General features: G+C 37.4%; 1 protein-coding gene across 4 annotated transcripts in view; it reads right to left on the bottom strand.

Annotated features, from left to right (window-relative positions):
- The window catches only part of XRN1 (5'-3' exoribonuclease 1), a 119,739-nt gene extending 93,493 nt beyond the window's left edge, over positions 1-26,246 (bottom strand). For 2 of the 4 annotated variants that reach the window (XM_015080429.3, XM_027061687.2), the window contains exons 1-10: positions 26,046-26,246; positions 17,080-17,312; positions 11,719-11,816; positions 10,428-10,537; positions 10,228-10,338; positions 8,444-8,526; positions 5,717-5,804; positions 5,464-5,632; positions 4,363-4,430; positions 3,916-4,053 (exon numbers count right to left, since the gene is read on the bottom strand). In XM_015080429.3, coding sequence (XP_014935915.1) covers positions 3,916-4,053; positions 4,363-4,430; positions 5,464-5,632; positions 5,717-5,804; positions 8,444-8,526; positions 10,228-10,338; positions 10,428-10,537; positions 11,719-11,816; positions 17,080-17,312; positions 26,046-26,120 — 1,173 coding nt within the window. In that variant the 5' untranslated portion in view covers positions 26,121-26,246. Of the gene's footprint in view, positions 1-3,915; positions 4,054-4,362; positions 4,431-5,463; positions 5,633-5,716; positions 5,805-8,443; positions 8,527-10,227; positions 10,339-10,427; positions 10,538-11,718; positions 11,823-17,079; positions 17,313-26,045 lie in introns of those variants that run through there. The other 2 variants (XM_027061688.2, XM_053221353.1) reach the window with 2 other exon arrangements.
- Positions 26,247-26,791: the final 545 nt, after the last annotated feature.

Raw genomic sequence — 26,791 nt, 5'->3', positions numbered from 1 at the left:
ATCCCAATCAAAATTGCGCCTGCATTCTTCTTGAAGCTAGAACAAGCAATCCTAAAATTTGTATGGAACCACAAAAGACCCTGAACAGCCAAAGTAATACTGAAGAAGACCACCAAAGCGGGAGGCATCACGATCCCAGACTGTAGCCTCTACTACAAAGCTGTCATCATCAAGACAGCATGGTATTGGCACAAAAACAGACACATAGACCAATGGAATAGAATAGAGACTCCAGAATTGGACCCACAAAAGTATGGCCAACTAATCTTTGACAAAGCAGGAACGAATATCCAATGGAAAAAAGACAGTCTCTTTAACAAATGGTGCCGGGAGAGCTGGACAGCAACATGCAGAAGGATGGAACTAGACCACTTTCTTACACCATTCACAAAAATAAACTCGGAATGGATAAAGGACCTGAATGTGAGACAGGAAACCATCAAAACCCTAGAGGAGAAAGCAGGAAAAAACCTCTCTGACCTCAGCCGCAGCAATTTCTTACTTGACACATCTCCGAAGGCAAGGGAATTAAAAGCAAAAATGAACTATTGCGACCTCATGAAGATAAAAAGCTTGTGCACTGCAAAAGAAACAATCAACATAACTAAAAGGCAACTGGCGGAACGGGAAAAGATATTTGCAAATGACATGTTGGACAAAGGGCTAGTATCCAAAATCTATAAAGAACTCACCAAATTCCACACCGAAAAACAAATAATCCAGTGAAGAAATGGGCAGAAAACATGAATAGACACTTCTCTAAAGAAGACATTCAGATGGCCAACAGGCACATGAAAAGATGCTCAACATCGCTCCTCATCAGGGAAATACAAATCAAAACCACACTCAGACACCACCTCACGCCAGTCAGAGTAGCTAAAATGAACAAGTCAGGAGACTACAGATGCTGGAGAGGATGTGGAGAAACGGGAACCCTCTTGCACTGTTGGTGGGAATGCAAAGTGGTGCAGCCACTCTGGAAAACAGTGTGGAGGTTCCTCAAAAAATTAAAAATAGATCTGCCCTATGACCCAGCAACAGCACTGCTAGGAATTTACCCAAGGGATACAGGAGTGCTGATGCATAGGGGCACTTGTACCCCAATGTTTATAGCAGCACTCTCAACAATAACCAAATTATGGAAAGAGCCTAATGTCCATCAACTGATGAATGGATAAAGAAATTGTAGTTTATATACACAATGGAATATTACTTGGCAATGAGAAAGAATGAAATATGGCCTTTTGTAGCAACATGGATGGAAGTGGAGAGTGTTATGCTAAGTGAAGTAAGTCATACAGAGAAAGACAGATACCATATGTTTTCACTCTTATGCGGATCCTGAGAAATTTAACAGAAGACTATGGGGGAAGGGAAGGAAAAAAAAAGAGAGGGAGGGAGCCAAACCATAAGAGACTGTTAAAAACTGACAATAAACTGAAGGTTGATAGGGGGTGGGAGGGAGGGGAGGGTGGGTGAGGGGTATTGAGGAGGGCACCTGTTGGGATGAGCACTGGGTGTTGTTTGGAAACCAATATGACAATAAATTTCATATTAAAAAAATAATTAAATAAAAATCTGTTAAGTGAAAAAAATAAAAAATAAAGCAGCCCAACATATGGAGGAGATTTCCTGGCCCTAAAAAAATTATAAATCAATATAATTATTATTAACATAATTATAATAATAAACATATATAATAATTAATTATAATAATATATCATACTTATAATTAATTATACATATAAATCAATATATCAAGATATATTTCAAAGTAAGACATTTAACAGGAAGATTTAAAAAATATTTAAAAGAACTGAATGACCCTTTAGTGATACACTGTAAAAGTTCATTTAAAAAATAATCCTCAGGGTGCCTGGGTGGCTCAGTTGGCTAAGTATTCAACTTCAGATTTTGGCTCAGGTCATGATCTCACTATTTTGAGATCGAGCCCTGCTTTGGGCTCTGTGCTGGGTGTGAAGCCTGCTTAAGATTTTCCCTCTCCCTCTGCCCCTCCCCTGCCAGTGCATATCTGCATGTGATCTCTCTCAAAATAAAAAGTAAATAAATAAAAATAATCCTCAAATACTGTGTAAATGTTTTTGGTTTTGTATCACTTTTTCACTAAGTCTTTATTATGTTGAATTTCTCAAAAATATGTAATGGGTAATTCTCATCTATTGTGTTAACATAATCTATTCATTTATAATTGATTCCCACAATTATAGATAGTACATATTTTCCATATCCCTGGATTCCATCATTCTTTTTCTTTGTTTTAATTTTTTTAATGTTTATTATTTTTTTTTTGAGAGACAGAACACAAGCGGGGGTGGAGCAGAGAGGGAGACACAGAATCCAAAGCAGGCTCCAGGCTCTGAGCTGTCAGCACAGAGCCTGATGTGGGGCTGGAACTCACAAACCGTGAGATCATGACCTGAGCCGAAGTCTGAGGCTTAACCAACTGAGCCACCCAGACGCCCCTGGATTCTGTCATTTTTATAACTCTGTCATATTCTCCACTTCCAAATTTTCCTCTCATGTGACTCATTTGTTTTTCTATAGTTCTCTCATCTCATCACATTCTTCACATCCTGCCCATCTGTTTTTCCTCCCAGTGATCTTAACTTTTATTTTCTGATTGCCTATCTACTGCCAGTGACTCTCATTAGTTCTTATTCCCTTATCTCCATTTCCTTTTGTTCATCCAAACTAGGGCCTCTGCTAGTGCTTGGGCTCTTCTTCTAGTTCTTCTCATTTTGCCAGTGTCTCTAACATTAACTACATATGCCTGAAGACTTGGGAAGCTTAAGGAAGGAGCTGAGATGGGTACAGACAGGGATTACTGATGTATAATTTTTTGAGTACACGTTCCCAAGAAGTTGCTGAGCCTGTTTTCTTAAGAGAAATAACACAGTAGAATGCAAACTGACTGCTCCTAAGTTCCAATAAGGAAAGCTAACCAATTAGGACTACACTAGAGAAAATCAGGGTAACTGCTCTTCCTGGAGCAAGAGTTACTAGGCTTAAGCCTAAATAGAACCAGTATAGCAAGGAGAGTACAGCAAACTCCTCAATTTTATCAGAACCCCAAGCCTTCAGAAGTACAGAAGACTCCAGAAGAAGTTTATTTTCCAAGCTAATACATATAAGACATTCTTTAGAGTTTATTATTAATGCTTTGTACAGTATTAGCATATTGTGAATGATTCTATTATTCATTTACTGAGCACCTAACATTTATTAGATATTGTGCTATATTACTCTTAACCTAGCCTATTGGTATATTTTATATATAAATTATTTCTAAAGAAAAATCACTGATCTAGTTAACATATCAATATTAAATGTTATATAAATACCCACATTTTACAAAAGATAACTGATTTTCTGGGCACTTATATTTAGAAGTTTTGCTACACTTATTAGTAGAATGGATGAGCAAAGAGAACAGAATATTCTTCAAGGGTTAAAAAGAAGTTGATTTTTAGGGGTACCTGAGTGACTTAGTCGGTTAAGAGTCCAACTTTGGCTCTGGTCATGATTTCACGGCTTGTGAGTTTGAGCCCCACGTCGGGCTCTGTGCTGACAGCTCAGAGCCTGCAGCCTGCTTCAGATTCTGTGTCTCCCTCTCTCTCCCTGCCCTGCCCCTGCTCAGCTCTGTCTCTTTCTCTCTCTCTCTCAAAAATAAAATAAACATTAAAAAAAAAGAAGCTGATTTTTAAAGATCAGATTTAAATGATAGGATCTAATAGAGAAGAAACCAGTTTTTTTTAAATGTTCCATGGAAGAAAATAAAAAATGAAAATGAAATGAGGCAACTACAAAAATCATAAGAAGAAAAGTGAGAAGCATGGAATATCAGTTTTACCTTAACAGCTAAAAAAATGAAAGGACACCTAAAAAAACAGACACCTTTGATTTTTTCTTTTCCTTGTAGTTCTTGGCTTCTTCTGCTGCGACACCCGCTGCTTCATTGAGGTACTTGTTACCAACTTTGCTTTCAAACCACTTTAGGTCCACAAAAACTTCACTGAAGTGTTCCCGATCAAACTATACAAAAATTAAATTCGTTTAAAAATAACTGAAGTATGTCTGAAAGAATACAAATGAAACTTTTAATAGTTGCTACTTATGGGGCATAGGATATCAAAGAATGTTACTTTTTTATGCACATGGGAACCTCATCTACTATTATGAAAGCTAAAATCAAAAAGCATTAAAAATAAAAATAATAGGTGAAATTATACAGAATGATCAATTGGAGTAGAAGTACCAAAACTTTTTCTTTAAGTATTATGTAATTGGTTTGTGGCCATTTATAGCTACCCTGGGACAGGAAAATAATACCTAGTTACTTACATCTGATAGTTTCACAAGGTATTTCTCAAATCGAGGTAAGTTGAGATGGCCATTTTCATTAATATAACCTAAAAGGAACAAAAACTAAATTTGTACTAAAAGTTAACATTATTTTTTCAAAACAATTCCACAAAATTCTTTTTACAAAATGTTGAATGTTGACATTCTACTAATTGCCCACTCAAGTGTTGGGCAATATAACTGGTGCTAGTTTCTATGACACTCATGTGACAGTAATATAAAATATGTAAGAACTGAAGCAAAATAAATTCCAGGTCCACATAATAATCCTCCTACATTTCCAACAAGTGTAGGAGGTGAAATGCGGTTTCTTCTGGTGAGCATACCCTGTAATTAATCAGATTATCAACGCAGAGTTAGTTATGTCTTTAAGGTTCAAGTTTAAAAATGCAGCGAGGATGGGGCGCCTGGGTGGCTCAGTTGGTTAGGTGTCAGACTTCAGCTCAGGGTCATGAACTTGTGGTTCTTTAGTTTAAGCCCCGTCGGGATCTGTGCTGACAGTTCGGAGACTGAAGGCTGCTTCAGATTCTGTGTCTCCTTGTCTCTCTGTTCTTCCCCCACTTGCTCTCTCTCTCAAAAATAAATAAAGATTAAAAATAAAATTTTAAAAATGCAGCGAAGCTTAAAATAAAACTTATCATTAGAAGATAATTAATTCTTATAATCTAGGCATGTAATTTATATGAAAGCTGTAGGGTAGCTAAAGATAAAGATAAAAGAAAAATATAATTATAATAGATACTAAGTTCAACTCATGAAATTGGGACGCTTAACCGACTGAGCCACCCAGGCATCCCTCTTTCCCTCATTTTATATCTTCTACCGGCTTTCTTAAATAATCAAAGGCAGAGATTAGTTAGGTATCAGTAAATGAGGCTGCTTAACTCTTGTCATTTTCTTTGCTTGTGAACCACTGAACATTATAACCTCAGAGCTTACTGTCTTAGACCAAAAGAAACCCCCATTTTCCCTACTTTAGCTGTGCATGCAATAATCTAATAAAGTGAGTCACATTTTTACGGTTAGCTGAGTGAGTGCTAAATTAAAGTAGCCTCAAAAAAAATATTAAACTTTTCTTACCACCAAGTTCTGGCAGGATGGTAATGTATGTTCCATAAAGAAGAGGCAGTGCATCATGATTAATATGTAAATGAGGTAGATGGGGGATAAAATCATTGCCAACAAGAAATCCCATCAAAATCCAATCATCTATTATCCTTTCAATATCATATTTAAATGTGATCTTGTCCTATAGCAAAATGGAGAAAAAGTCAACTTGTACGGAAATTCTACTTACACATTTTCTTTGTACCACAGCTATATTAATACTTACTTTCAGTACTGAAAACTCATAGTCAATATACTCTCTCATTAAAGATAAGTGTAGGAGGTGAAATGTGGTTTCTTCTGGTGCGCATACCCTGTAATTAATGAGATGATCAACACAGAGTTAGTTGTGTCTTTAAGGTTCAACTTTAAAAATGCAGCAAGGATGGGGAGCCTGGGTGGCTCAGTTGGTTAGATGTCAGACTTCAGCTCAGATCATGAACTTGTGGTTTGTGACTTTGAGCCCCGTCGGGCTTTGTGCTGACAACTCGGAGCCTGGAGCTCCGATTCTGTGTCTCCCTATCTCTCTGTTCCTCCCCCACTTGCTCTCTCTCTCTCAAAAATAAAGATTAAAAATAAAATTTTAAACATGCAGCGAAGCTTAAAATAAAACTTATCATTAGAAGACAATTAATTCTTATAATCCAGGCATGTAATTTATATGAAAGCTGTAGGGTTGCTAAAGATAAAGATAAAAGATAAAAGTATAATTATAATAAAGTTCAAATAATTGGTCTGCCTTATGCTTTTTTTGGAAAGATTCTCAGAATTAAGAAAACCTAAATAATAGATAACAGATTTAAGAAACCAGTGGTTTCTGCCCATTTAAGGCTGGCCACGAGCAGAAAGCATACATATAAGTGAGTATATACACTTTTCTGCCTACTGCAGTACAGACAAAAGCTTCAATGATGAGGCTCCATCATTTATTTCTTCTTATCTTTCCCTGGCTTGGTATAGGGGACTATATTCCTAGCTATTGGTCAATACTTCAAGCTTAACCAGAAGTAAGAATATAAACTGACAATAGCATTTAAAAATTTTTTTAATGTTTATTTATTTTTGAGAGAGAGAGAGGGACAGAGACAGAGTATGAGCAGGGGAGGGGCAGAGAGACAGAGAGACACAGAATCTGAAGCAGGCTCCAGGCTCTGAGCTGTCAGCACAGAGACTGATGTGGGGCTTGAACCCACAAACTGGGCGATCAGGACCTAAGCTGAAGTGTAACGCTTAATTGACTGAGCCAGCCAGATGTCCCTAAACTGACAACAGCATTTTAAAAGGATTATGTATCATGAGCAAGTGGATCTATCCCAGGAATGCAAGGATGGCTCAATGTAAAAAAATAAATCTATGTAATAAATTACATTAATAAACAAAGGAAAATCACCATACAATTAACTAGCAAAGAAAACATTTGTCAAATTCAATACCTTCCAAGATAAAAGTACTTAGCCAAGTAAGAATAGAAGGAAACTTCCTAAACATGAAAAAATGAATTTATGAAAAACAAACATCTCATATCATATTCCATGTTAGAAGACTGAAAGCTTTCCTCCTAAGATCAAGGATGCCCGTTTTCACTATAGCTATTCAACATTATACTGGAAGTCCTAGCCAGGGCAATTAGGCAAGCAAAGAAATAAGAGGCATACAAACTGAAAAATAAGAAGTAAAACTATCTCTATTTACAGATATCATGATTCCATATACAGAAAATCCCATAGAATCCCCCAAAATTGTAGGATACAAGATCAACACATAAAAATCAGCTGTGTCTACATACCAGCAACAAACAATCCAAAAAAGAAATTAAGAAACAATTCTATTTAGAATACCACCCAAAAGAGTAAAAAACTTAGGAACAAACTTGACCAAAGAGGAAAAAGAAAAAAATCAAAGGCAAAAAACTGAAATTATAGACACAGAGAATGACAGATGGTTCCCAAAGGTAGAGGAGTGAGGGCTGGGCAAAATGGGTTAAGGTGGCAAAAGGTGAAAACTTCCAGTTATATGATAAATATGTCCTGGAGATATAATGTACAGCATGGTGACTACATTAAAAAAAATTTTTTTAATAAAAGGGAAAACAAATAAGAAAAAAAAAACAGTAAAAGACTTACACACTAAAACTACAAAACACTGTCAAAAGAAATGAAAGAAGACACAATGATTGTAAAACATTCTGTATTGATGAATTGGAAGACTTACTATGAAACAGTAAATAGTACCCAAATGGATGTACAGATTCAATGCCATCCCAATCAGGTTTTTCACATAAACAAAAAATCCCAATGACATTTTTTACACAAACAAAAAATCCATCCTAAAAATGATTAATCTTATGAGACTCCAAACAGCCAAAATAATCCTCACAAAGGAGAACAAAGTTGGAGGTCTCATCCTTTCTGATTTCAAAACTTACTACAAAGTTTCAGTAATCAAAATACCGTGGTAATGGCATAAACAAAAACACAGAGATCAACTGAATAGAATACACAGCCCAGGAAAAACCCTTGCATATATGGTCAAATGATTTTCAACCACAGTGCCAAGACCACCCAAGGGGAAAAAGACAGTCTTTTCAACAAATGATTTTGGGAAAACTGGATATCCACATGCAAAAGCATGAAGTCGACCCTTACCTCATACCAAATATAATAATTAACAACATGGATCAAAACCCTAAATGTAAGGGTTAAAACTGCAAAACTCTTAAAATGGGAAAACATTTTACAACATTAGATTTGGCAATCTCTTGGATATAACACTAAAAAGTAACAAACAACAAAAGAATGGACGTCACAATTAAAAATTTTGTGCATCAAATGACACTATCAGCAGAATAAAAACGAATGGGAGAAAATCTTTACAGATCATGTATCTGTTAAATGGTCACTATTCTTAATTTAATTGCTCTTCTTTCTTCTAACATATATGCAGTATGATTTACCTTTGTGTCTTTTTGCCACCAAACCGAACCTCTTCTCTTAAAAGAGAGAAATGTGCCTCATGACTTGTTAATCCAAGCATAATCTGTTGAAAAATGATTAAAAAATGTTTCTATTCTCTCATTTTTTATAGTATCAGGTTCATAAAAGCAATTAAATTAAAAACATTTCTATGTGAAAAAAAGAGGCTTATTTAATAAAAACATCAGCACATTATATAAATATCAAAATCTGATCCACTCATAAGTTATGAATGGTGTAAAATGAATGCACTTTTCTAAGAAAAAATGTTTACCTTAGACTCACATCACCGTTGTAACTGCCACCCTGCCCACCCTCCACAAAAATCCCCAAAACCTTCTCTAGGTTTTCACACCTTTCCATCCGCTATGGGGGAAATGGGTAAAAAATTGGAGGTTGCAGCTTTTCCATGATAGAGGAATGTTAACACTCTTCTGGAGGCCAGAATACCTCTACTATGTGAAAATTAAACAAACAAACAAAAAACTAGAAAAGGTCATCTTCATTTAATTTTCTCATATAGTATTCTTTCCTTTCCTTTTCTATTTTAGAGAAAGAGAGTGCGTGCACAAGCAAGGTAGGGACAGACAGGGAGAGAGAGAATCTTAAGACAGACTCTGTGCAAGCACTGAGCCCAATACGGGCTCAATCTCACAACCCTGAGATCACGACTGGAGTTGAAATCAAGAATGGAACGCTGAATCAAATGAGTCACCCAGGAGCCCTTCTCACATAGTATTCTAATGTCCAAAGTAAGTCATTCAAATAGTCTAGTGAGACATATCAACCAACTGCAACATATATTGTTTATTTCAACCTAATTCATACAAAACAAGATGAAACATTTCTGAAGCAATCAGGAAAATGTGAATACTAAATGGTTATTTGTATATTAAACAGTGATTATTAATTTTTGTTTTATGTATGATAATGGCATTATGGTTATTTATTTCAAACAACCCTTCTTTAGAGAAAGATTAAATGATATAATGTCTGGGATACACTTCAAGAGTCAAGGGAAGTAGGAGAAAGGAGACAGATGGTTAGGGATAAGAAAAGGAAAGTAATTTAATATTTAGAGTATTTATTTTAGGTTGAAAATTATTTAAGGTGGATAAAGCCTATAGGAAGTTTCATTATTTTATAACTTCTCTACTTTATGTTTGAAAATTTCTGTAATAAAAAGTTTAAATGAAAAAAGTACAGTAAAGTTATTTGGGTCATGGAGTTATCAGATCAGGTATTATTAAAATTTATGTATCAAGCATGAGATTAAAAAGCCCCCTCTACCCTGACCACGGCAGAGTATTCATAGCACAAGGATCAGTCAAGTGTGAACACTAACTACAGAGACCTGCTAATCATAAATTACGGCAAGAGTTTTCTTTTTTTAAAAAATTTTATTTATGTATTTTGAGAGAGACCGTGTGCATGAGCTGGGGGGAGACAGAAAGAGGGGGAGAGAGAGAGAGAATCCTAAGCAGGTCTGCACTATCAGCACAGGGCCTGATGCGGACTCGAACTCTTGAACTGTGGGATCATGACTAAGCCAAAACCAAGAGTTGGACGCTTAACTGACTGAGCCACCCAGATGCCCCAAAAGAGTTCATTTTCTAATTGTTTTGAACTGTGCTGATGGCAGAAGTAGCAACCATTATTATGTTTCCAATATTTGTTTCTACAGCCAGAAAGCTTCTTATAAAAGTCTCTTAGATATTTAACTAAAATGGCATAAGGTTGTAATAAAAATAAATGTTATACCTACCAAGTCAGCATCTAAACCATAAAGACAATGTCTGGTGTTTGGATCATGATCTGGCTTTGCTTTCTCAGATCTGATAAATTCCATGATTTTATGTTCTCCTTCTCCGGGAGTCTAAATACGTGTTAAAAAAAAATGTGGTAATATGCTGTGCGTTAGAATATTAAATTTAAAAATATCTTTAAATAAAAAAAGATAATAACCTCATGGCCTGAGAAGTAGATGGTAACTCCTTGCCACGATTTATCTGTAGAAATTTTCATATTTACAAAATACTTCAGATGTTCATGTAACCTGGCCATGAATTCAGTCCCTATAAATAAAAAGTTTTAACAAATTTAATCTGAAAAAAATAAAAATAAAAAATTTAATCTGAGAGAGACATAAAAAAGAATGAGTTCCCAGAAACAACATGAAATTGGATCTGAGTATCCAGCTGGGTAGGAATAGCTAGGTAATCCTCCAGAGGAAAAGCCCTCATGCCTTTCCCTAGCAAATATTACAATGTTTCTCATTTCACTGCTCACCCTAAAATGAAGTTAATTTCATGTAGCTAAATCAAGAAATATTACTACTGCCTGAGAACTATGCTTCAGTATCTTCACACAAAGGCAGAGTTTCAACTCTAATGAATCTCAATCTTCTATTTCCTCTGCTGGCTTCTGAATGTTTTTTAAGGCCTGTAGCTATAATCAGATTACTAACAACAACAACAACCACAACTATTATTATTATTACTGTTTACCTGGAAAATTATTATTCTGGAAACTGAATTTACAGTGATTATATTTCAGGAAAAGTCCAGAGGGTCAATAGTCAAAGGCAACACGGTCTTAAACCACATCAGGATAAAACTGGTCATTAAATCAACCAATGTATGATAAGAACACTTAAGTGAAAGACAAAATTACCATAGTTAGTAAAGAAGTCATGAAAAAAAATAAGATTTTAAGTTTTTTTCAAAGTAGAAGATTATAATGATGTTAGAGAAAGCTCTAGTAAGTACAGAGTATGTTGTTGCATATAAAACTAATTTAAAGTTATAATACTAATAAATTAATTTACTCTTAAAGTCACAGAATTTTAACTGCCTTTAAGAAATATGATAGTAAGTGCTCCGGACTAGGAGAATGGGTTTCTTATCCTACATAACAGGCTAGTTCCATGGATGTGACTCAACCTCACTGAGTCAGTTTTCATACAAACAAATGGTGGGAGTAGGACGGATCTTGTAAGATCCTTCTAGGTTTAGAAGTCTGCATCTGGGAGAGTCCTATCCACAGCTGCTCTTATCAACATCTGTAAATCCATATAGTGGGTCTTCATAGGAGCACTTATAATCAAGGTGATCAAGATATCTCATGAGAAGACACAACTGGGAAAACCGCAAATGGAATCTTAAGGACAAAATAGAGACCAGAAAAAAAAATACATCTGAAAAAATATTTACATTTACATTTAAATCTCTCAAAATTTTTCTTTCAGTGAATTTACCTGGTGTAATACAGTTGGAATCAAATCTGGCCTCTGTAGGAAGAGTTTCTCCTTTTTCTAATGCCTTCTTTATTTTGTCTTCTGCCTCCTTTGCTGACCTTAAATGTTAAGGGAAAAAATATCTTAAGGTTTTTGGGGAAAAGTACAGATCTTTACATAAAGTAAACTGTTATTTAGATGCTTTTGTAACTAAAATATTAATTAACCAATTTGAGGTTCAAAACATAACACAAGTTTTGAAATGATTATAATTGATAAAGATGAGCCTCAGAATTGTTTGTTTTTATTTATTTAAAGAATTGAGTTTTTCAGATAACTATAGAAGGAGAACATTACAACAGTATAAAATTGATACAGAAAATTACAAGTACTTATAAAGTAATTCTTTAAAAAAATTTTTTTTAATGCTTATTTATTCTTGAGAGAGAGCGAGTGCATGAGCATGAGTGGGGGAGAGCGAGTGCATGAGCAGAATGACAGAGGTACATAGAATCTGAAGCAGGCATCAGGCTCTGAGCTGAATAGCACAGAGCCCTATTCGGGGCTCAAACTCCTGAGCCGTGAGATCATGACTCGAAGCTGGACACTTAACCGACTGAGCCACCCTGGTGCCCCAAAGTAATCTTTTAAAACTGACCCAGAACAATACAAATACTTATAATTCTCTTCTTAACTATATAGCAAATCGATTCTACAAATAAGTTCAACAGTAGAGCATTAAGCATTCATTATATATACATTCTACACTAATAATATCAAACAGGAAGCACATTATTAAAATGATCTCTAAGAATATTACATAAAAATAATTGTAAAATTGTAATTGCAATTGAGCACAATTTGCGTTTCCTCATAAAAAACATTCATGAGACTGAAGCGCTGCCCGCTGCACTAAGAAGGTACATAAAAAACATTTAAAATCAAAGCCTAGTAACATTAATGCCATCATGATTTGCCAAAATTGTATCACTATTGAAGCAACAGGATTTACTAGAAAGAAACGTGAGTTTTAGAGTCAGATGGACCTAGGTTTGAAAATAGGCATCCCGGGGCGCCTGGGTGGCGCAGTCGGTTAAGCGTCCGACTTCAGCCAGGTCATGATCTCGCGGTCCGGGAGTTCGAGCCCCGCGTCAGGCTCTGGGCTGATGGCTCAGAGCCTGGAGCCTGTTTCCGATTCTGTCTCCCTCTCTCTCTGCCCCTCCCCCGTTTATGCTCTGTCTCTCTCTGTCCCAAAAATAAATAAACGTTGAAAAAAAAAAATTAAAAAAAAAAAAAAAAAGAAAATAGGCATCCCAATTCCCAATGTTCTGCTTCTCCTGTAACCCGTCTGTGGCACACTGTATACCATGTGGCATTTACATTAGGAAGCTCTGCTTTATGTACTTGATACTAGCTCTATCTACTGTGCCTGCAGAACTGCATTTCTATGACAACTCTTCTTCATATGTAACTTCTCTCTCTTACCAACCCCCTCAAGATAGCAAAAACTCTGAAGATATCAACTTATTTGTAATTTCTCCAATAGAAGCCATTCTTTGCTCTTTTCTCTCCTTCCTTCCTTCGACTGGACAATTACTCAATGTTACTATGTGACAAGTTTTGGAGATATAACAGAAAGGATTCCTATTTTCACAGAGTTTACACTCTAGTGGGGAGACAGAAAAGTTAACAGCCCTAATGTTTAATGTGGCTGCAATATAGAGAATGTATGGGACAGGGACAAGGAAAGACTATTGAAGCAATCCAGGTGGAAGATTACGGTAGCCTAGGCTGAGACAGTAGCAGTAAAGATGAAAAGAAGGAAATATATATGACAAATTTAAGAGAATGGATAAACAGGAGGTAGGTATAGAGAATGAGGAAGAAGTCGTCCAAATTGCTCTTGAGACTTTCTGGTTGAGCAGCTATTTGCATGGTGTTATTATTCACTGCAATAGAAAACAGAAGGAAGGCAGTTTTGAAATGGGAGTTCAGTTCTGAACATGTTAAGCCTGAAATGTATCTACGGTATCTAAAAGGAGATAGTTAGGAGACATTTGGATATACAGGAGTTGTAGAGAGAGATATCCACCAAGAAGATAAATCTGGGAGTCATCAGTATAGACACGGTAATTAAAACCACTGGATAGGATCACTCAGGACCAAGGACAGGACCTTAAGAAAAACCTATTTAAGAAAAAGGCAGAGGAAGAGAAGGTAACAGGGAGATCAAGAAGGTGCAGTCAGAGAGAGTGTGGTTACATAAAGGTCAAGGAAAGGAAGTTCAAGAAAGAAAGGTCAACATTGTTAAAAACTATAAATAAATGAAGTAATATACAGAGAGAATTCTAGCCATACAAAGTCTATTTGTAATCTTGTAAGGGAGTTTTAGTGGTAGGGATGAAAGCCAGACAGCAGCAGATTTTAAAATGAGTAAGAGATGCAGAAAGATTATAAGTAATTAAAAGATTATGAATGGAGAATATAGTCTCTGTGGAAAATGAGAAAAAGCTGACTGGAGGATTCAATGTCACTCAATATTGTGTCAGCACAATATTTAGTAAATGCTTTCGATGGCTATGGTGGATTGGCCCTCAACATCCATTTCATTCTCCTAGTTTGTCTTCTGATAGGGGAGAGGTTAGAAAGCTAAAAAATTAAATTCTGAGGCTTCCTTGCAGCTAGGTGAAAGGATATAACTTAGATTCCGTCAGTCAGATACCTCCATAAAAGATTTGGAAGGTGGAAGTGTTGTGTGCTGAAGTGTATATGATTGTTGAGGCACTGGGTTTATAGGATATGTGTATTTTATCAATAATAGAAGAGTTCCCAATATTCAGTAGTTTCATAGGTGCTGAGAAGCAAGGGGCAGGGCAGATCTACCAGATACACTGGGGCTCTGGAGCTAACAGATACAGTGGTGGCTTCCTGATTGCTGAATTACAACTAAAGTGATTTATTTTTGGAGCCAATAGTTCAGGTAGTACCTTCTTAATCCCTGGATCACAGATAAAGGAATACATTCCTGGAACCACCTCTTCTGGTGGGGGCCTGTGAACTCCTCACTTTCCTGAATGCTGTAGTAATAGTGCCACTGTGGGTTCACTTCTATAGTGCTGTTCTGAAGTCATTCTTGAAGGCTCACCTAAATTCCCATCCTTTTGGCTCTTAAAATGATTTTTATAAGCACCTAATTCTTTGCATTATATCCCCTTCTGCTTAAAATAGCCAGGTTTCTATTTCTGCAACTGAACAATGACTGACACAGTGGGCTTACATAATCCTTTCTCAATACTAGATTTTCTAGTCCAATAGCTCCCCCAAATTAGTTTAACAAATACCAGGGGAATCTGGTAAAAATGGTTTCCAGGGCCCAATTTTTAGAGATTCAACTTAAGTAAGTCTAGGTTGGTACCTGAGACTCTAAATTTACCAAGAGATGGTACTTGTCTTTAAAGATCTCACAGATAGGGCGCCTGGGTGGCTCAGTTGGTTGAGTGTCCGACTCTTGGTTTCGGCTTGGGTCATGATCTCATGGTTCAAGGGTTCGAGCCCTGTGTCGGGCTCTGCACTGACAGCAGAGCCTGCTTGGGATTCTCTGCCTCTCTCTCTCTCTCTGTCTCTCTCTGAAAATAAGTAAATAAACTTAAAAAAAAAAAAAAGATTTCACAGTGGGTGCCTGGGTGGCTCATTCAGTTAAGCGTCTAGACTTCTGATTTTGGCTTGGGTCAGGATCTCACGGTTTGTGCTGTCGGCACTGAGCTTGCTCAGGATTCTCTTTCCTTCTCTCTGCCCCTCCCCATCCCACATGCACCATGCTGTCTCTCTCTCTCTCTCTCTCAAAATAAATAAGTAAACACTAAAAAAAGAAATTTCACAGGTGTTTCAGTATCTTCAAGATCTTTCCTCTTTTGATATTTAAATCAGTATTTTTTTCCATCCTTTTCCCATTCTCACTGCTAGCCTTCTCCAAGGTGCACTCCCACCTTCCTTGATCATTTCCATATTTTATTCACAGGTGCCCTTTCCACTCCGTTACCTGCTATTGTAATGAAAGGATTCATTATGCTAACAACCCATCAAACACACAGAACTCAGGGTTTCTTTCCATCAATTCTAACATTGCTCTTAACTTTACTTATCCTACTCATAAAAAAGGACACAACATGATCTCATTGTTTTTAAAAACTATTTCACATGTCCAGGATTTTGACTTTAAAACTCTATGTACCTTTTCTCATTTTTACTTTTCCTACTGTCCACCTCACACACTGGGGCGGATAGTACCTCAAATGTCCTAACTCAGCTCTCTTCTCATACTCCACCAATCATTTTCTAGTCTCACTTGCCTTTCTAACCAATTTGGACAAATGCTCAATCAGAGTCAGCATCTAGTCCACAGTCTAGGCATTTAACAAATGCTTGTTGAATTAAATTGTCAACGATGTTTCCATTAGAACAATCTCTCATTTCACTTTGTAGTTCTCTGGTTCAGGACAGACTACTAGTGGAGTTTTCTCTACTACAGTTGACCCTTGAACAACACAGGTTTGAACTCTGTGGGTCCACTTGTATACAGATTTTTTTTTTTAATGTCTATTTTTGAGAGAGAGAGAGAGAGAGAGAGAGAGAGAGAGAGAGAGAGAGGAGAAAGTGCACATGAGTGAGGTAGAGAGGGGAAGAAAGAGGGAGACAGAGTATCTGAGGCAGGCTCCATGCTGACAGCAGAGAGCCCAACGTAGGGCTTGAATTCACAAATGGTTATATCATGCCCTGAGCCGAAATCAGATGCTTAACCAACTGAGCTATCCAGGTGCCCCCACTGATTTTTTTTCAGTAAATATGGTTCAGTACTGTAAATCTATTTTCTCTTCCGTATGATTTTTCTAATAACATTTTCTTTTCTCTAAGCTTACTTTATTGTAAGAATATAGTATATAATACATATAACATACAAAATATGTGTTTATTGCTTATGTTATTGCTAAGGCTTCCAGTTAATAACAGACTATTAGTAGTTAAGTTCTGGGAGAATCAAGTTATATGCACATTTTATATGCGCGGGGATTGGTGCCCCTGACCACTGCATTGTTCAAGGGTCAATTGTACCACTACTATCAAGGAGAAGTTTAAAAATTTACGAATGAAAACAATAGTAACTTCACTCAGCCCAACACAGCTTTGAGAATGACACTTCACTTCAGTTACTAATTTGTTTACTTGACTGATATAATGTGACATAATCAGTTATTTCCATTTCTGGGGGAATTTAGGCAGAAAAGAAACATGAAAAAAAGATGCACTGCATTAAGCCAATTATCTTTAAAATAATACATTTTATTAATCTAAAGAGTATTCTCAAATAAACCACAAATGCTTTACCTAAAACGCCTCCCACGCTGCTGGTTCATCTTTGCTCGAGGAGCCACACCATCAACAGCCATAAAGAACACTTTCCTAGGTTTAATGATGCGAAACAACACCTCCAAGTAGTGAAAAATATCAGTAAAGATTTTATCGTCTGAAATTCTGAAGTGAACATCATCATCATTAGGATGGGAACATTGATGTATAATTCCATTCATGTCCAGGTACAAGTTGTCAAATTCAGGAATCTAAAAAACAGAAAAATGATAGAAATCATTACTATAACCAACTATGGATATCTAAGTATATATATATATATACAATGGAGTATTACTCGGCAATTAAAAAGAATGAAATCTTGTCATTTGCAACTACGTGGATGGAACTAGAGGGTATTATGCTAAGCGAAATTTCTCAGTCAGAGAAAGACAAAAATCATATGACTTCACTCATATGAGGACTTTACGAGACAAAACAGATGAACAAGGGAAGGGAAGCAAAAAATATAAAAACAGGGAGGGGGATAAAACATAAGAGGCTCTTAAATATGGAGAACAAATAGAGCGTTGCTGGAGGGGTTGTGGGAGGGGGGGATGGGCTAAATGGGCAAGGAGCTTAAGGAATCTACTCCTCAAATCGTTGCTGCTCCATGTGCTAAGTTAGATGTAAACTATAAAAATAAATAAATTATAGAAAGAAATAAAATAAAATAAAGTAAAATAAAATAAAATAAAATAAAATAAAAGTACATTCAAGATTTACTGTTTGCTTCAAGAAATCTGAAAACCTGGATCAAAATCTCAAGGTGATTTTTTTTGAGAGGGTGGGGGTACTTTACAAAGTGATTCCACTTTCCTTAGGAGAATAAACAAGCAAGGAAGAATATTAAAAAGTAATGAAGGAGGGGTGCCTGGGTGGCTCAGTCAGTTAAGTGTCCGACTTTGGCCCAGGTCATGATCTCATGGTTCGAGGGTTTGAGCCCCACATCGGACTCTATGCTGACAGCTCAGGGCCTGGAGCCTGCTTCAGATTCTGTGTCTCCGTCTCTCTGCCCCTCCCCTGCTCGTACTCTGTCTCTCTCTCTCAAAAATAAACATTAAAAAGTAATGAAAGAAATCTGCTTTATATATTAAGAATTATGAAGGTTTGATTGAACCAAATAGTTTAGAAGCAGTCCAAGTGTATACAGAAATGTAGTATATAAGAGGCATCTTAAACCAGTGAAAGAAAGGGATGGGGCACCTAACTAACAATTTGGAAATAAAACAGTTGGAAATATAAGATGTATTTCGTCTTATAACAGAATAAATTACAGAAGGATTAAAAATTTTAATGTGAGAAATATAAGTAAAAAAACTATATACAAAAATTTTGGTAATTTTAGGGTGGAGAAAGCCAGATATCATAAACCAAATGGTGAAGTTGGCAATCTAAAAATGTATTTTTACCTCTATGAGGTTAAAAAAAAAAAGTGCCATAAACAAGATCAACTGAAAATGACAAAATGCAGGGAAATGCTTATCAATCAGGATAAGGTCCACATTTCCAATATACAAAAATTTCTCAAATGTAAATAAGAAAAAGAGCAAATTTTAAAAGCATGGAAAATGCACAGCAATTCAAAAAAGAAGAGACACTAAAGTGTGATAAACACATGAAAAATTGTTTAACATCCCAAAATTTCAAATTAAAATAATGTATCATTTTTCCAGGGTGCCTGGGTTAGTTGAGTGTCGGACTTCAGCTCAGGTCATGAACTCATAGTCTGTGGGTTTGAGTCCTGCGTCGGGCTCTATGCTGACAGCCCAGAGACTGGCGCCTGCTTCAGATTCCGTGTCTCTGTCTCTCTCTGCCCCTCCCCTGCTCATGCTCTGTCTTTTTGTCTCTCAAAAATAAACATTAAAAAACATATGTCATTTTTCCGATCATGTTAGCAAAGATTAGAAAGAATGACGTTACCCAGTTATTGGCAGGTTGTGGGGAAATGGATATTTCATGTTATTAAAAGTTAATACCTGGCATTTATTAAGCACTTATTATTAGGTGCCAAAAGTTGGGCCAAATATTTACATTCATTATCTCACTAAATTATGATATAATAAAAGAGAAATATTTAGATTCCCCATTTTACAGAAGAAGAAAATCAAAGGGCTAGAAAAGAGAGAGAGAAATGGCATTTACATCCAGTAGTCTAGATGGGAATATAAATTAGTGTAACTAATACAAAAATATATATCAGGGGCGCCTGGGTGGCGCAGTCGGTTAAGCGTCCGACTTCAGCCAGGTCACGATCTCGTGGTCCGTGAGTTCGAGCCCCGCGTCAGGCTCTGGGCTGATGGCTCAGAGCCTGGAGCCTGTTTCCGATTCTGTGTCTCCCTCTCTCTCTGACCCTCCCCCGTTCATGCTCTGTCTCTCTCTGTCCCAAAAATAAATAAACGTTGAAAAAAAAATTAAAAAAATATATATATATCAAAATTTGAAGCATATAAATCTTTGACCCAGGATTTCTACTACTGGAAATTTATTCTGAGAAATAATAAAAAATATGCACAAAAATGTAAGCATAAGAATATTAATGACAGTATTGTTTGGAAAAGATAAAAAAAGAAATTAAAACACCTAATAACAGGAAATTGATGATGGTACGTCCATCCACACAATGGAATATGACACAGCAATTATAAATTATGATACAGATTCATATTTGACATTAGTATGTATAATACAGATGGTCAAATGATAAAAGTAGGCTATAAAACAGCAGGTACATTATCCTATTTATAGAAAATATTTATCTATATGTGTATCTGCATATAAAGGTTAGGAGTATATAGAAACAAGATGTTACTGATAGTTAACCTTAGATGATGGGATTGCACGAGTGGGGGAGAGGGAGAGAGGGAGGGGGGAGGGGGGAGAGAGAGAGGGAGGGAGAGAGGGAGGGAGGGAGGGAGGGAGGGAGAGAGGGGGAGAGAGAGAGAGAGAGAGAGAGAGAGAGAGAGAGAGAGAGAGAGAGAGAGAATCCCAAGCAAGCTCCACGCTCAGCTCAATGTGAGACTCGATCCCACGACCCCAGGGCTTTGACCCAAGCTGAAATCAAGAGTGAGACGCTCAACTGACTGAGCCACCTAGGTGCCCTTCAGTTGTTTTTTATTTTCCTTTGGACGATGTAACAGATTTTACATCTTTCTGTATTATATTTACATAATGGGCACAACGTTTATAATCTGCAAAAAAAACCTGTAATCGTCCTTTTAGAAAAAAAATTTTAAAAATTCTCTTAGGTTTCAGATTAGTAAAAAAAAAAAAACATAATGATTGAGTAATCACTGGCTAATTCGCAGTGAAGAAAATGAGAACATGCAATAGAATTTTGCTCCTTCAAAAATACATAATACTAGAAGAGGGAGGGATGGAGGGAGGGGGAGAGAGAGAGAGAGACAGAGAGACAGAGAGAAATCCAAGAAAAAGACTCTTAACTATAGAGAACAAACTAAGGGTTACCAGAGGGGAGGTAGGGGGGGGGGCGGAATGTGTGAAACAGGTGATGGGGATTAAGGAGTGCACTTGTGATGAGCACCAGGTGTTGTATGGAAGTAATTTTTACACCTGAAACTAATACTGCACAGTATGTTAACTAACAGGAATTTAAATAAAACTTGGGGGAAAAAGACATAATACTGAGTTGTTACATCTGTAAATTAGCAGTTCTGAGGTTATCTTCTACTTTCACCTCTCCTCACCCTTGTATCTAATTAATCACTGAGGTTTTGTTTTTTAAATTTAACTTCCAAAATGTTCCTATCATCTTGCCCTCCTAATCATTCCCGTTGTCTTGGGCAATCTCATCATTTTCTCCATTCCCAGATTGCCTGCCTTAGTTCAAGTCCTCAGTTTTCCAACTGGACTGCTTGCTTAGTTTTTTCTCTCATCACAGCGTGGCCATTTTTCCAAAACATAATCTGATCATGTTGCTTCCTTACTTAAACCCACATGATACCTTAAACCTTTAATGCCACAAAAGGTTCTGTATAATTTGGCTGTTCTCTCTCCCACCAATTCCATATTCTTTCCTGTTTCCATATATATTCCACAAGCTAACTACTACACACAGTACATTCCTTAGAAAGCCCTAAATGTACTGGGCTGTTTAAAACCCCTGTGATGTTACAGATGCTGCTCCTACTTCCTGAAACACTTTTCTTTCCTTTTGCTCTTTCTTCTGCTGCTCTTGGTAGATTTTGACTCAACTTTCAAGATCCAGCTCAGGCATCTTAAAAAAAAATTTTTTTTAACATTTATTTTTGAGAGACAGAGACAGAGCATGAGCAGGGGAAGGGGTAGTGAGAGAGGGAGACACGGAATCTGAAGCAGGCTCCAGGCTCTGAGCTGTTAGTACAGAGCCTGACAAGGGGCTGGAACCCATGAACTGCGAGATCATGATCTGAGCTGAAGTCGGAAGCTTAACCAACTAAGCCACACAGGTGCTCCAATCCAGCATAAGTAAGTATCTTTGTCTGAAAGCTTTCCCCTACTTACCTAGGGGGAAACGATGCTTCTTTCTCTATGTCATATCTTATTTTTGTGTTCCCAATGCATACAAGAATGCCAGGCACATACATTTACATGCGCTATACATTCTTGTTGAATGCTTAATGTAATGTCCTGCTAGCAGGAAAGGACAGACATTATACTTAAGCATTTGGTCATGTTTAGAACTCTTGGCACACTGCCTGACACAGAGTAGCAAATAAAAAATATTTAATAATCAAAAAATAAAGCTCTGCCTTTATTGAATGTGACAGCACATGTGTAACACTCACTTTTTTTTTTTTTAATTTTAGAGAGAGACAGAAAGAAAGTGTGAGTTGGAGAGAGGGGCAGGGGGAGGGAGAGGGAGAGGGAGAGAGAGGGAGAGAGAGGGGGGGGGGGAGAGAGAGAGAGAGAGAGCGAGAATCGTAAGCAGGCTCCATGTTCAGCCCGGAGCCCAACATAGGGCTTGATTGTGGCATTGACCCTGGCATCAATGACCTGAGTGGAACTGAATGAGCCACCCAGGCACCCCAACACTCACTTCATTCACACTGCTTTAAACTGTGGTTAAGTATTCACATTTTAGTATCTACTATTCTCAAAACAGTAGTTTCTTTTTGTTAGTATAACTTTGTATCCTGTTTAGCGCTGCTACAAAATGCCTTTTTCATAAAGACAATATAAAATTTACTTTTCAAAAGAGCTGTTAGCAATTCTTTTTTCTCAGTTCTTTAATCCTATTTATCTTAAACAATCCCAAGATTTTGTTGCTTCATTTTTTAATATGCATGTTTTAAAACGTACTAAATATACAACATATATTTTAATATACAATGTTTTTATATACTATGTATTCTTTATAGGTTATATAATATGCTAGAGTTAATAAGTTCATTCACTCAATAAACTTACTTAAGATCTATTATGTACCACAAAAGATGAAGTTGTAATGAGGAACATATATATAATGAAAACTTAACCCTTACAAAACAAAGGTCATACAAACAAGATTCTAAACTCTTGGAACATATGCAGTTCTCTTTGTGATTACAATCTAGTACAGTGCTATTATAATAGCTAAGATCTGTTAAGCGCTTGCCATGTACTAGACAGATTTAAATGCTTTACAGTTAACCCTTGAACAACATGCGTTTGAATTTAATAGGTCTACTTATATGTGGACTTTTTTCAATAAATACAGTACAGTACTGTAAATGTATTTTCCTTATGATTTTCTTAACATTTTCTTTTCTCTAGCTTATTTTATTGTAAGAATACAGTATATAATACATTTAACATACAAAATATGTGTTAATTGACTGTTTATGTTATTAGTAAGGCTTCCAGTGAACAGTAGGCTATTAGTAGTTAATTTTGGGGGGAGTCAAAGTTATACTTGGATTTTCGACTGTGTGGGGGCTTGGAGGGGGCTAGTGCTCTCAATCCCAGTTTCAAGAATCAACTGTATGTGCATTCACATATGTAATCATAGCAATCCTAGTAGTATTATCTCCATTTTGTAGTTGAGAAAACTGAGTCACAAGAAGACTGAGTCACTCACCCATAGCTAGTGAAATGTTGGAGCTAAATTTTAAACCAAGCTGAACTGCATGAGAGCAGTGTTTCTTAATCTTTCTTTCATTATTGCTCTTCTTCCAGGTAGTTCTTAATACTTGTTTTTCCTTAATCAATATCTTCCAATGAAATTTTAATACCACAGACATACTGTATTATCTGTTCACATACTAAGGCACTTTAATATGTAAAGTTCCACCCTCTCAACAATTTTGGTTCCCTTGTTCCTGTTCATAATGCATACTCTAGTGCCTTCAATTTTTAAAACTGTGGTAAAATATACGTAACATAAAATTTGCCATCTTAACCATTTTTTTTAAGTTTACTTATTTTGAGAGAGACAGAGTGTGCGCAAGTGGGGGAGGGCAGAGAGAGAGAGAGAGAGAGAGAGAGAGAGAGACACTCCCAAGCAGGCTCTGGACTGTCGGTACAGAGCCCAAAGTGGGGCCTGAACTCAGGAACCATGAGATCATGACCTGAGCCAAAATCAAGGGTCAAATGCCTAACCAACTGAGCCACCCAGGCGCCCCCATCTTAACCATTTTTAAGCGCACAGTTCAGTAGTGTTAAGTGCATGCACATTGTTATGCTAGAGCCTGCAATTTTAAAGCCAAGCTTCTATGCATTTGCTACAAATTGCACAGAAGGAAACACAAGCTGACATTTCCATTTTAAAGTGTCTGCTCTTGTATAGGGGGGCATATCTGTTTTCTCTTTTACTGTATTTGCCTCAGAATGATGCCTTGGCAAGTCAGTTACGAGAATTCACAGGAGGCCAAATAGTCCTATCCTTTAAAACCCCTTAGTCACAAATACTCCTATGTAATTGGCCTACACAGTCTTTTAGTGAATATTCTGCAGTTCTCCTGTTCTCAGGTCCATCAGCTGTTGCCTCATTACTTCCTTTTTTCTCTTGCAGGGATGCCAACACCAACTGGGGCTAGAAACTATTGGTATTTTGTCCTCACCTGCTTATATTTGGGTTCATAGGGATACGATGTTATGTGGTTTTGTCATAAATGTTCCGTAGATTTCAAACTTTGCTACCTACTTCATTTATTTTTATGTGTGGATTCAGAGAGACCAAAAACTATGCTGTTATCATCACCATCTTCCCACAACCTATTCCTCTTCCCAACCCCTTCCTCCCAGGACTAGCTTTTGAATCACTGTGACTTAACTTAGTCTTACCATCTTTTAAATACTGCTTAAGAGAGTAGCTGGTAACTCTTTAGAACATTTGCTCTTTTTGTTGTTGTTGTTGTTAACTACACAAATCAAACATCTGTGAAAGACAGTACTTTGATAAGCCAAGTTTTAAGCCTTTTTAAATCTATCATAAAATTGCCTTTAAGAGATTATTTTTTGTTCTTCAGTAAAAAAAAAAAAAAATTCCTCAAGATGTTAAGAATCAAAGACAGTTTCATCAAACCAAATTCTGTACCAAAGAGTAGAGAGTAAAAATACTATTGAACAAATTATGTTATTAAGCCAATCTGAATAACAATCACATTTCTTCACTTCGGAGATAAAGTGACTGATGCACGGCAGGCACTCAGCTATTTGTTGAATGAATGACCCAGGAAAAGCCAAAACTGGTTGTCTCCATTTCAGCAATGTACTTAGTAACCCTTTCTAACCCTCTTCTCTGGAAAGAAATGTCTCCCTAAATCTCACTCAATCCATGTTTCAAATAAATGAAAGATAAACTATTGTTTTGGAATTCTTTAAGTTTTTCTTCATATACCAAAACTGACTCGAATCCAACAACAAAGAATCCCTTCTGGAAGTTTAAGCCTATCTTTATGCTTATAGTACTTGTAAAAAGATTAACCCATAATTTAATAAACAGCATGATGGTTTGGGCTGGATTATTTCCCCCTACTATTAACACAATGTTATCCATCATTACTGATTCAATTAGCTATACAAATATCAAAACTTTTTTCCTGTAAAATATAAAATAGACAAGAAATCTACCCAAATCATTAAATGTGATAAACACGAATACATCACCCAAAGCCTAATAGATAACGGCTTGCTATTTCTTTTCACAGTTCCACTATATAAACACTTCTGGAATCTACACAAAAAACGTCGCACTGGGATATTATTACATGCCGGATTATAAACCAGACACTACTATTACTACTATCAGTGCTCTAGCAATCCGTTTCTTTTTCTCCTCTCTCTCTCACACGCGCGCACACACACACGCACACTCACACAGTGAAGCCTCCAATTAACTGCCGCTGCCGGTCCAAGTGTATTTTGTTTCTTTTGGAACTCGGGATTCGTACGGCCTTTGGGATGATCGAAAAAGAGTAACAAAAGGTATCATAAATATGAATCATCAGCCAGGTCAAAGCGTCTAGGCGTTGGGGGTGGGGTGGGATGCAGGTCCTGATAAAGGAAAGTAAACAAGGTGACTCAACTGCGGAGGAAGTTATTATCGTTGGTGCGTGGGTCTGTTGCTTTGGGGTGGGGGGTTGGGAGGTACTCAGGACACCCGCTCGGGCTCTGCTGTCTCTATAAGGGAAGACGCAGCTCCTTGAGCAGGAAAGGAAAGAATTCATTACAGCGTTCCTCCCCAGGATTTAATTTCGGAATCGCGGAAGGCCCTGCCCGGCAGCAAAGCTGTCAGTGTCACAACTGCCGCAATCCCCGTGACTCTGCCCAGAGAAACGAAACCTGCGTCTTCGCCCCATTCAGAGCATCAGGATATCCTCAAACCTTCTCTTCCCCTCTCTTTGCCGCTCATCCCGCAGACGACGAGCAGAAAGAGGAGGCTGGGGAGCCCAGTCCCAGGGTGGAAAGGGCCGCGGGGCCCTGGGTTCTGGGCCTTCTGAGCCGCTGCCCCCTCGCTCACCCACCTGATGCTCTTTCACCACTTCACTGAGGCAGGGATACCGCTCCGAGATCCATCGGTAAAACTTGGGGACTCCCATCTCGACCGTCAACACTAATTCCAATCAGGGCCAAACCGAAACCAAACGCCCCGCCGGGGCCTACGCCGCAGCCTCCGGCCGTCGCTCCGCCGATGACAACACACCGCTCGCCCGACCATAGAGAGCGCTCGCCGGGCCTAGAGCGGCCGATTCGAGGCCGCATCCCCGGGGCGGGGCTCTAATCCTAGCCGCCGCCGAACGGCGGTGGTTACGTTCAAGAGCAAGGCGGCGTTTTGGTGCGTGAAACTTTGTTCTGGAAATGCCGGTTGATGGAACTGTGCTTTATAAATGGACGTGGAAGTGCTGTAAAAACCTCACGAGCCTGCTGGAAGATTTTTGGAACACTGATTTTTGTCCTCATTGCTTGTGCCCTGGGATTACTAATCTCAGTATTTTTCAACACTGGTTTGGGAAGATCTGGTGATTTGGTTGTTTGGCGACGCGTGAAGCGTTTCTCTGAGGAATTGGTTTAGTTTTGTTTGGCGAGGGAGAGGTTTTTTCCTTTGAGGAATATAACTCTATAACAAAGTCTCTTTTAAAAACGCTTTTTTTCCGAATTATTTGAAAAAATTTCCTAACTCCTCTCCTAACCCCCAGCCAGCTTCCTCAACTCACCGTTAGGCCCCCAAAGGTAATTATATATACTTATTTTCACATTCATGTCTCCTGGT

Source organism: Acinonyx jubatus, chromosome C2 (genome assembly GCF_027475565.1).
Source record: "Acinonyx jubatus isolate Ajub_Pintada_27869175 chromosome C2, VMU_Ajub_asm_v1.0, whole genome shotgun sequence".
Lineage (NCBI taxonomy): Eukaryota > Metazoa > Chordata > Mammalia > Carnivora > Felidae > Acinonyx > Acinonyx jubatus.
This window is presented reverse-complemented; position numbering and strand designations above follow the sequence as displayed.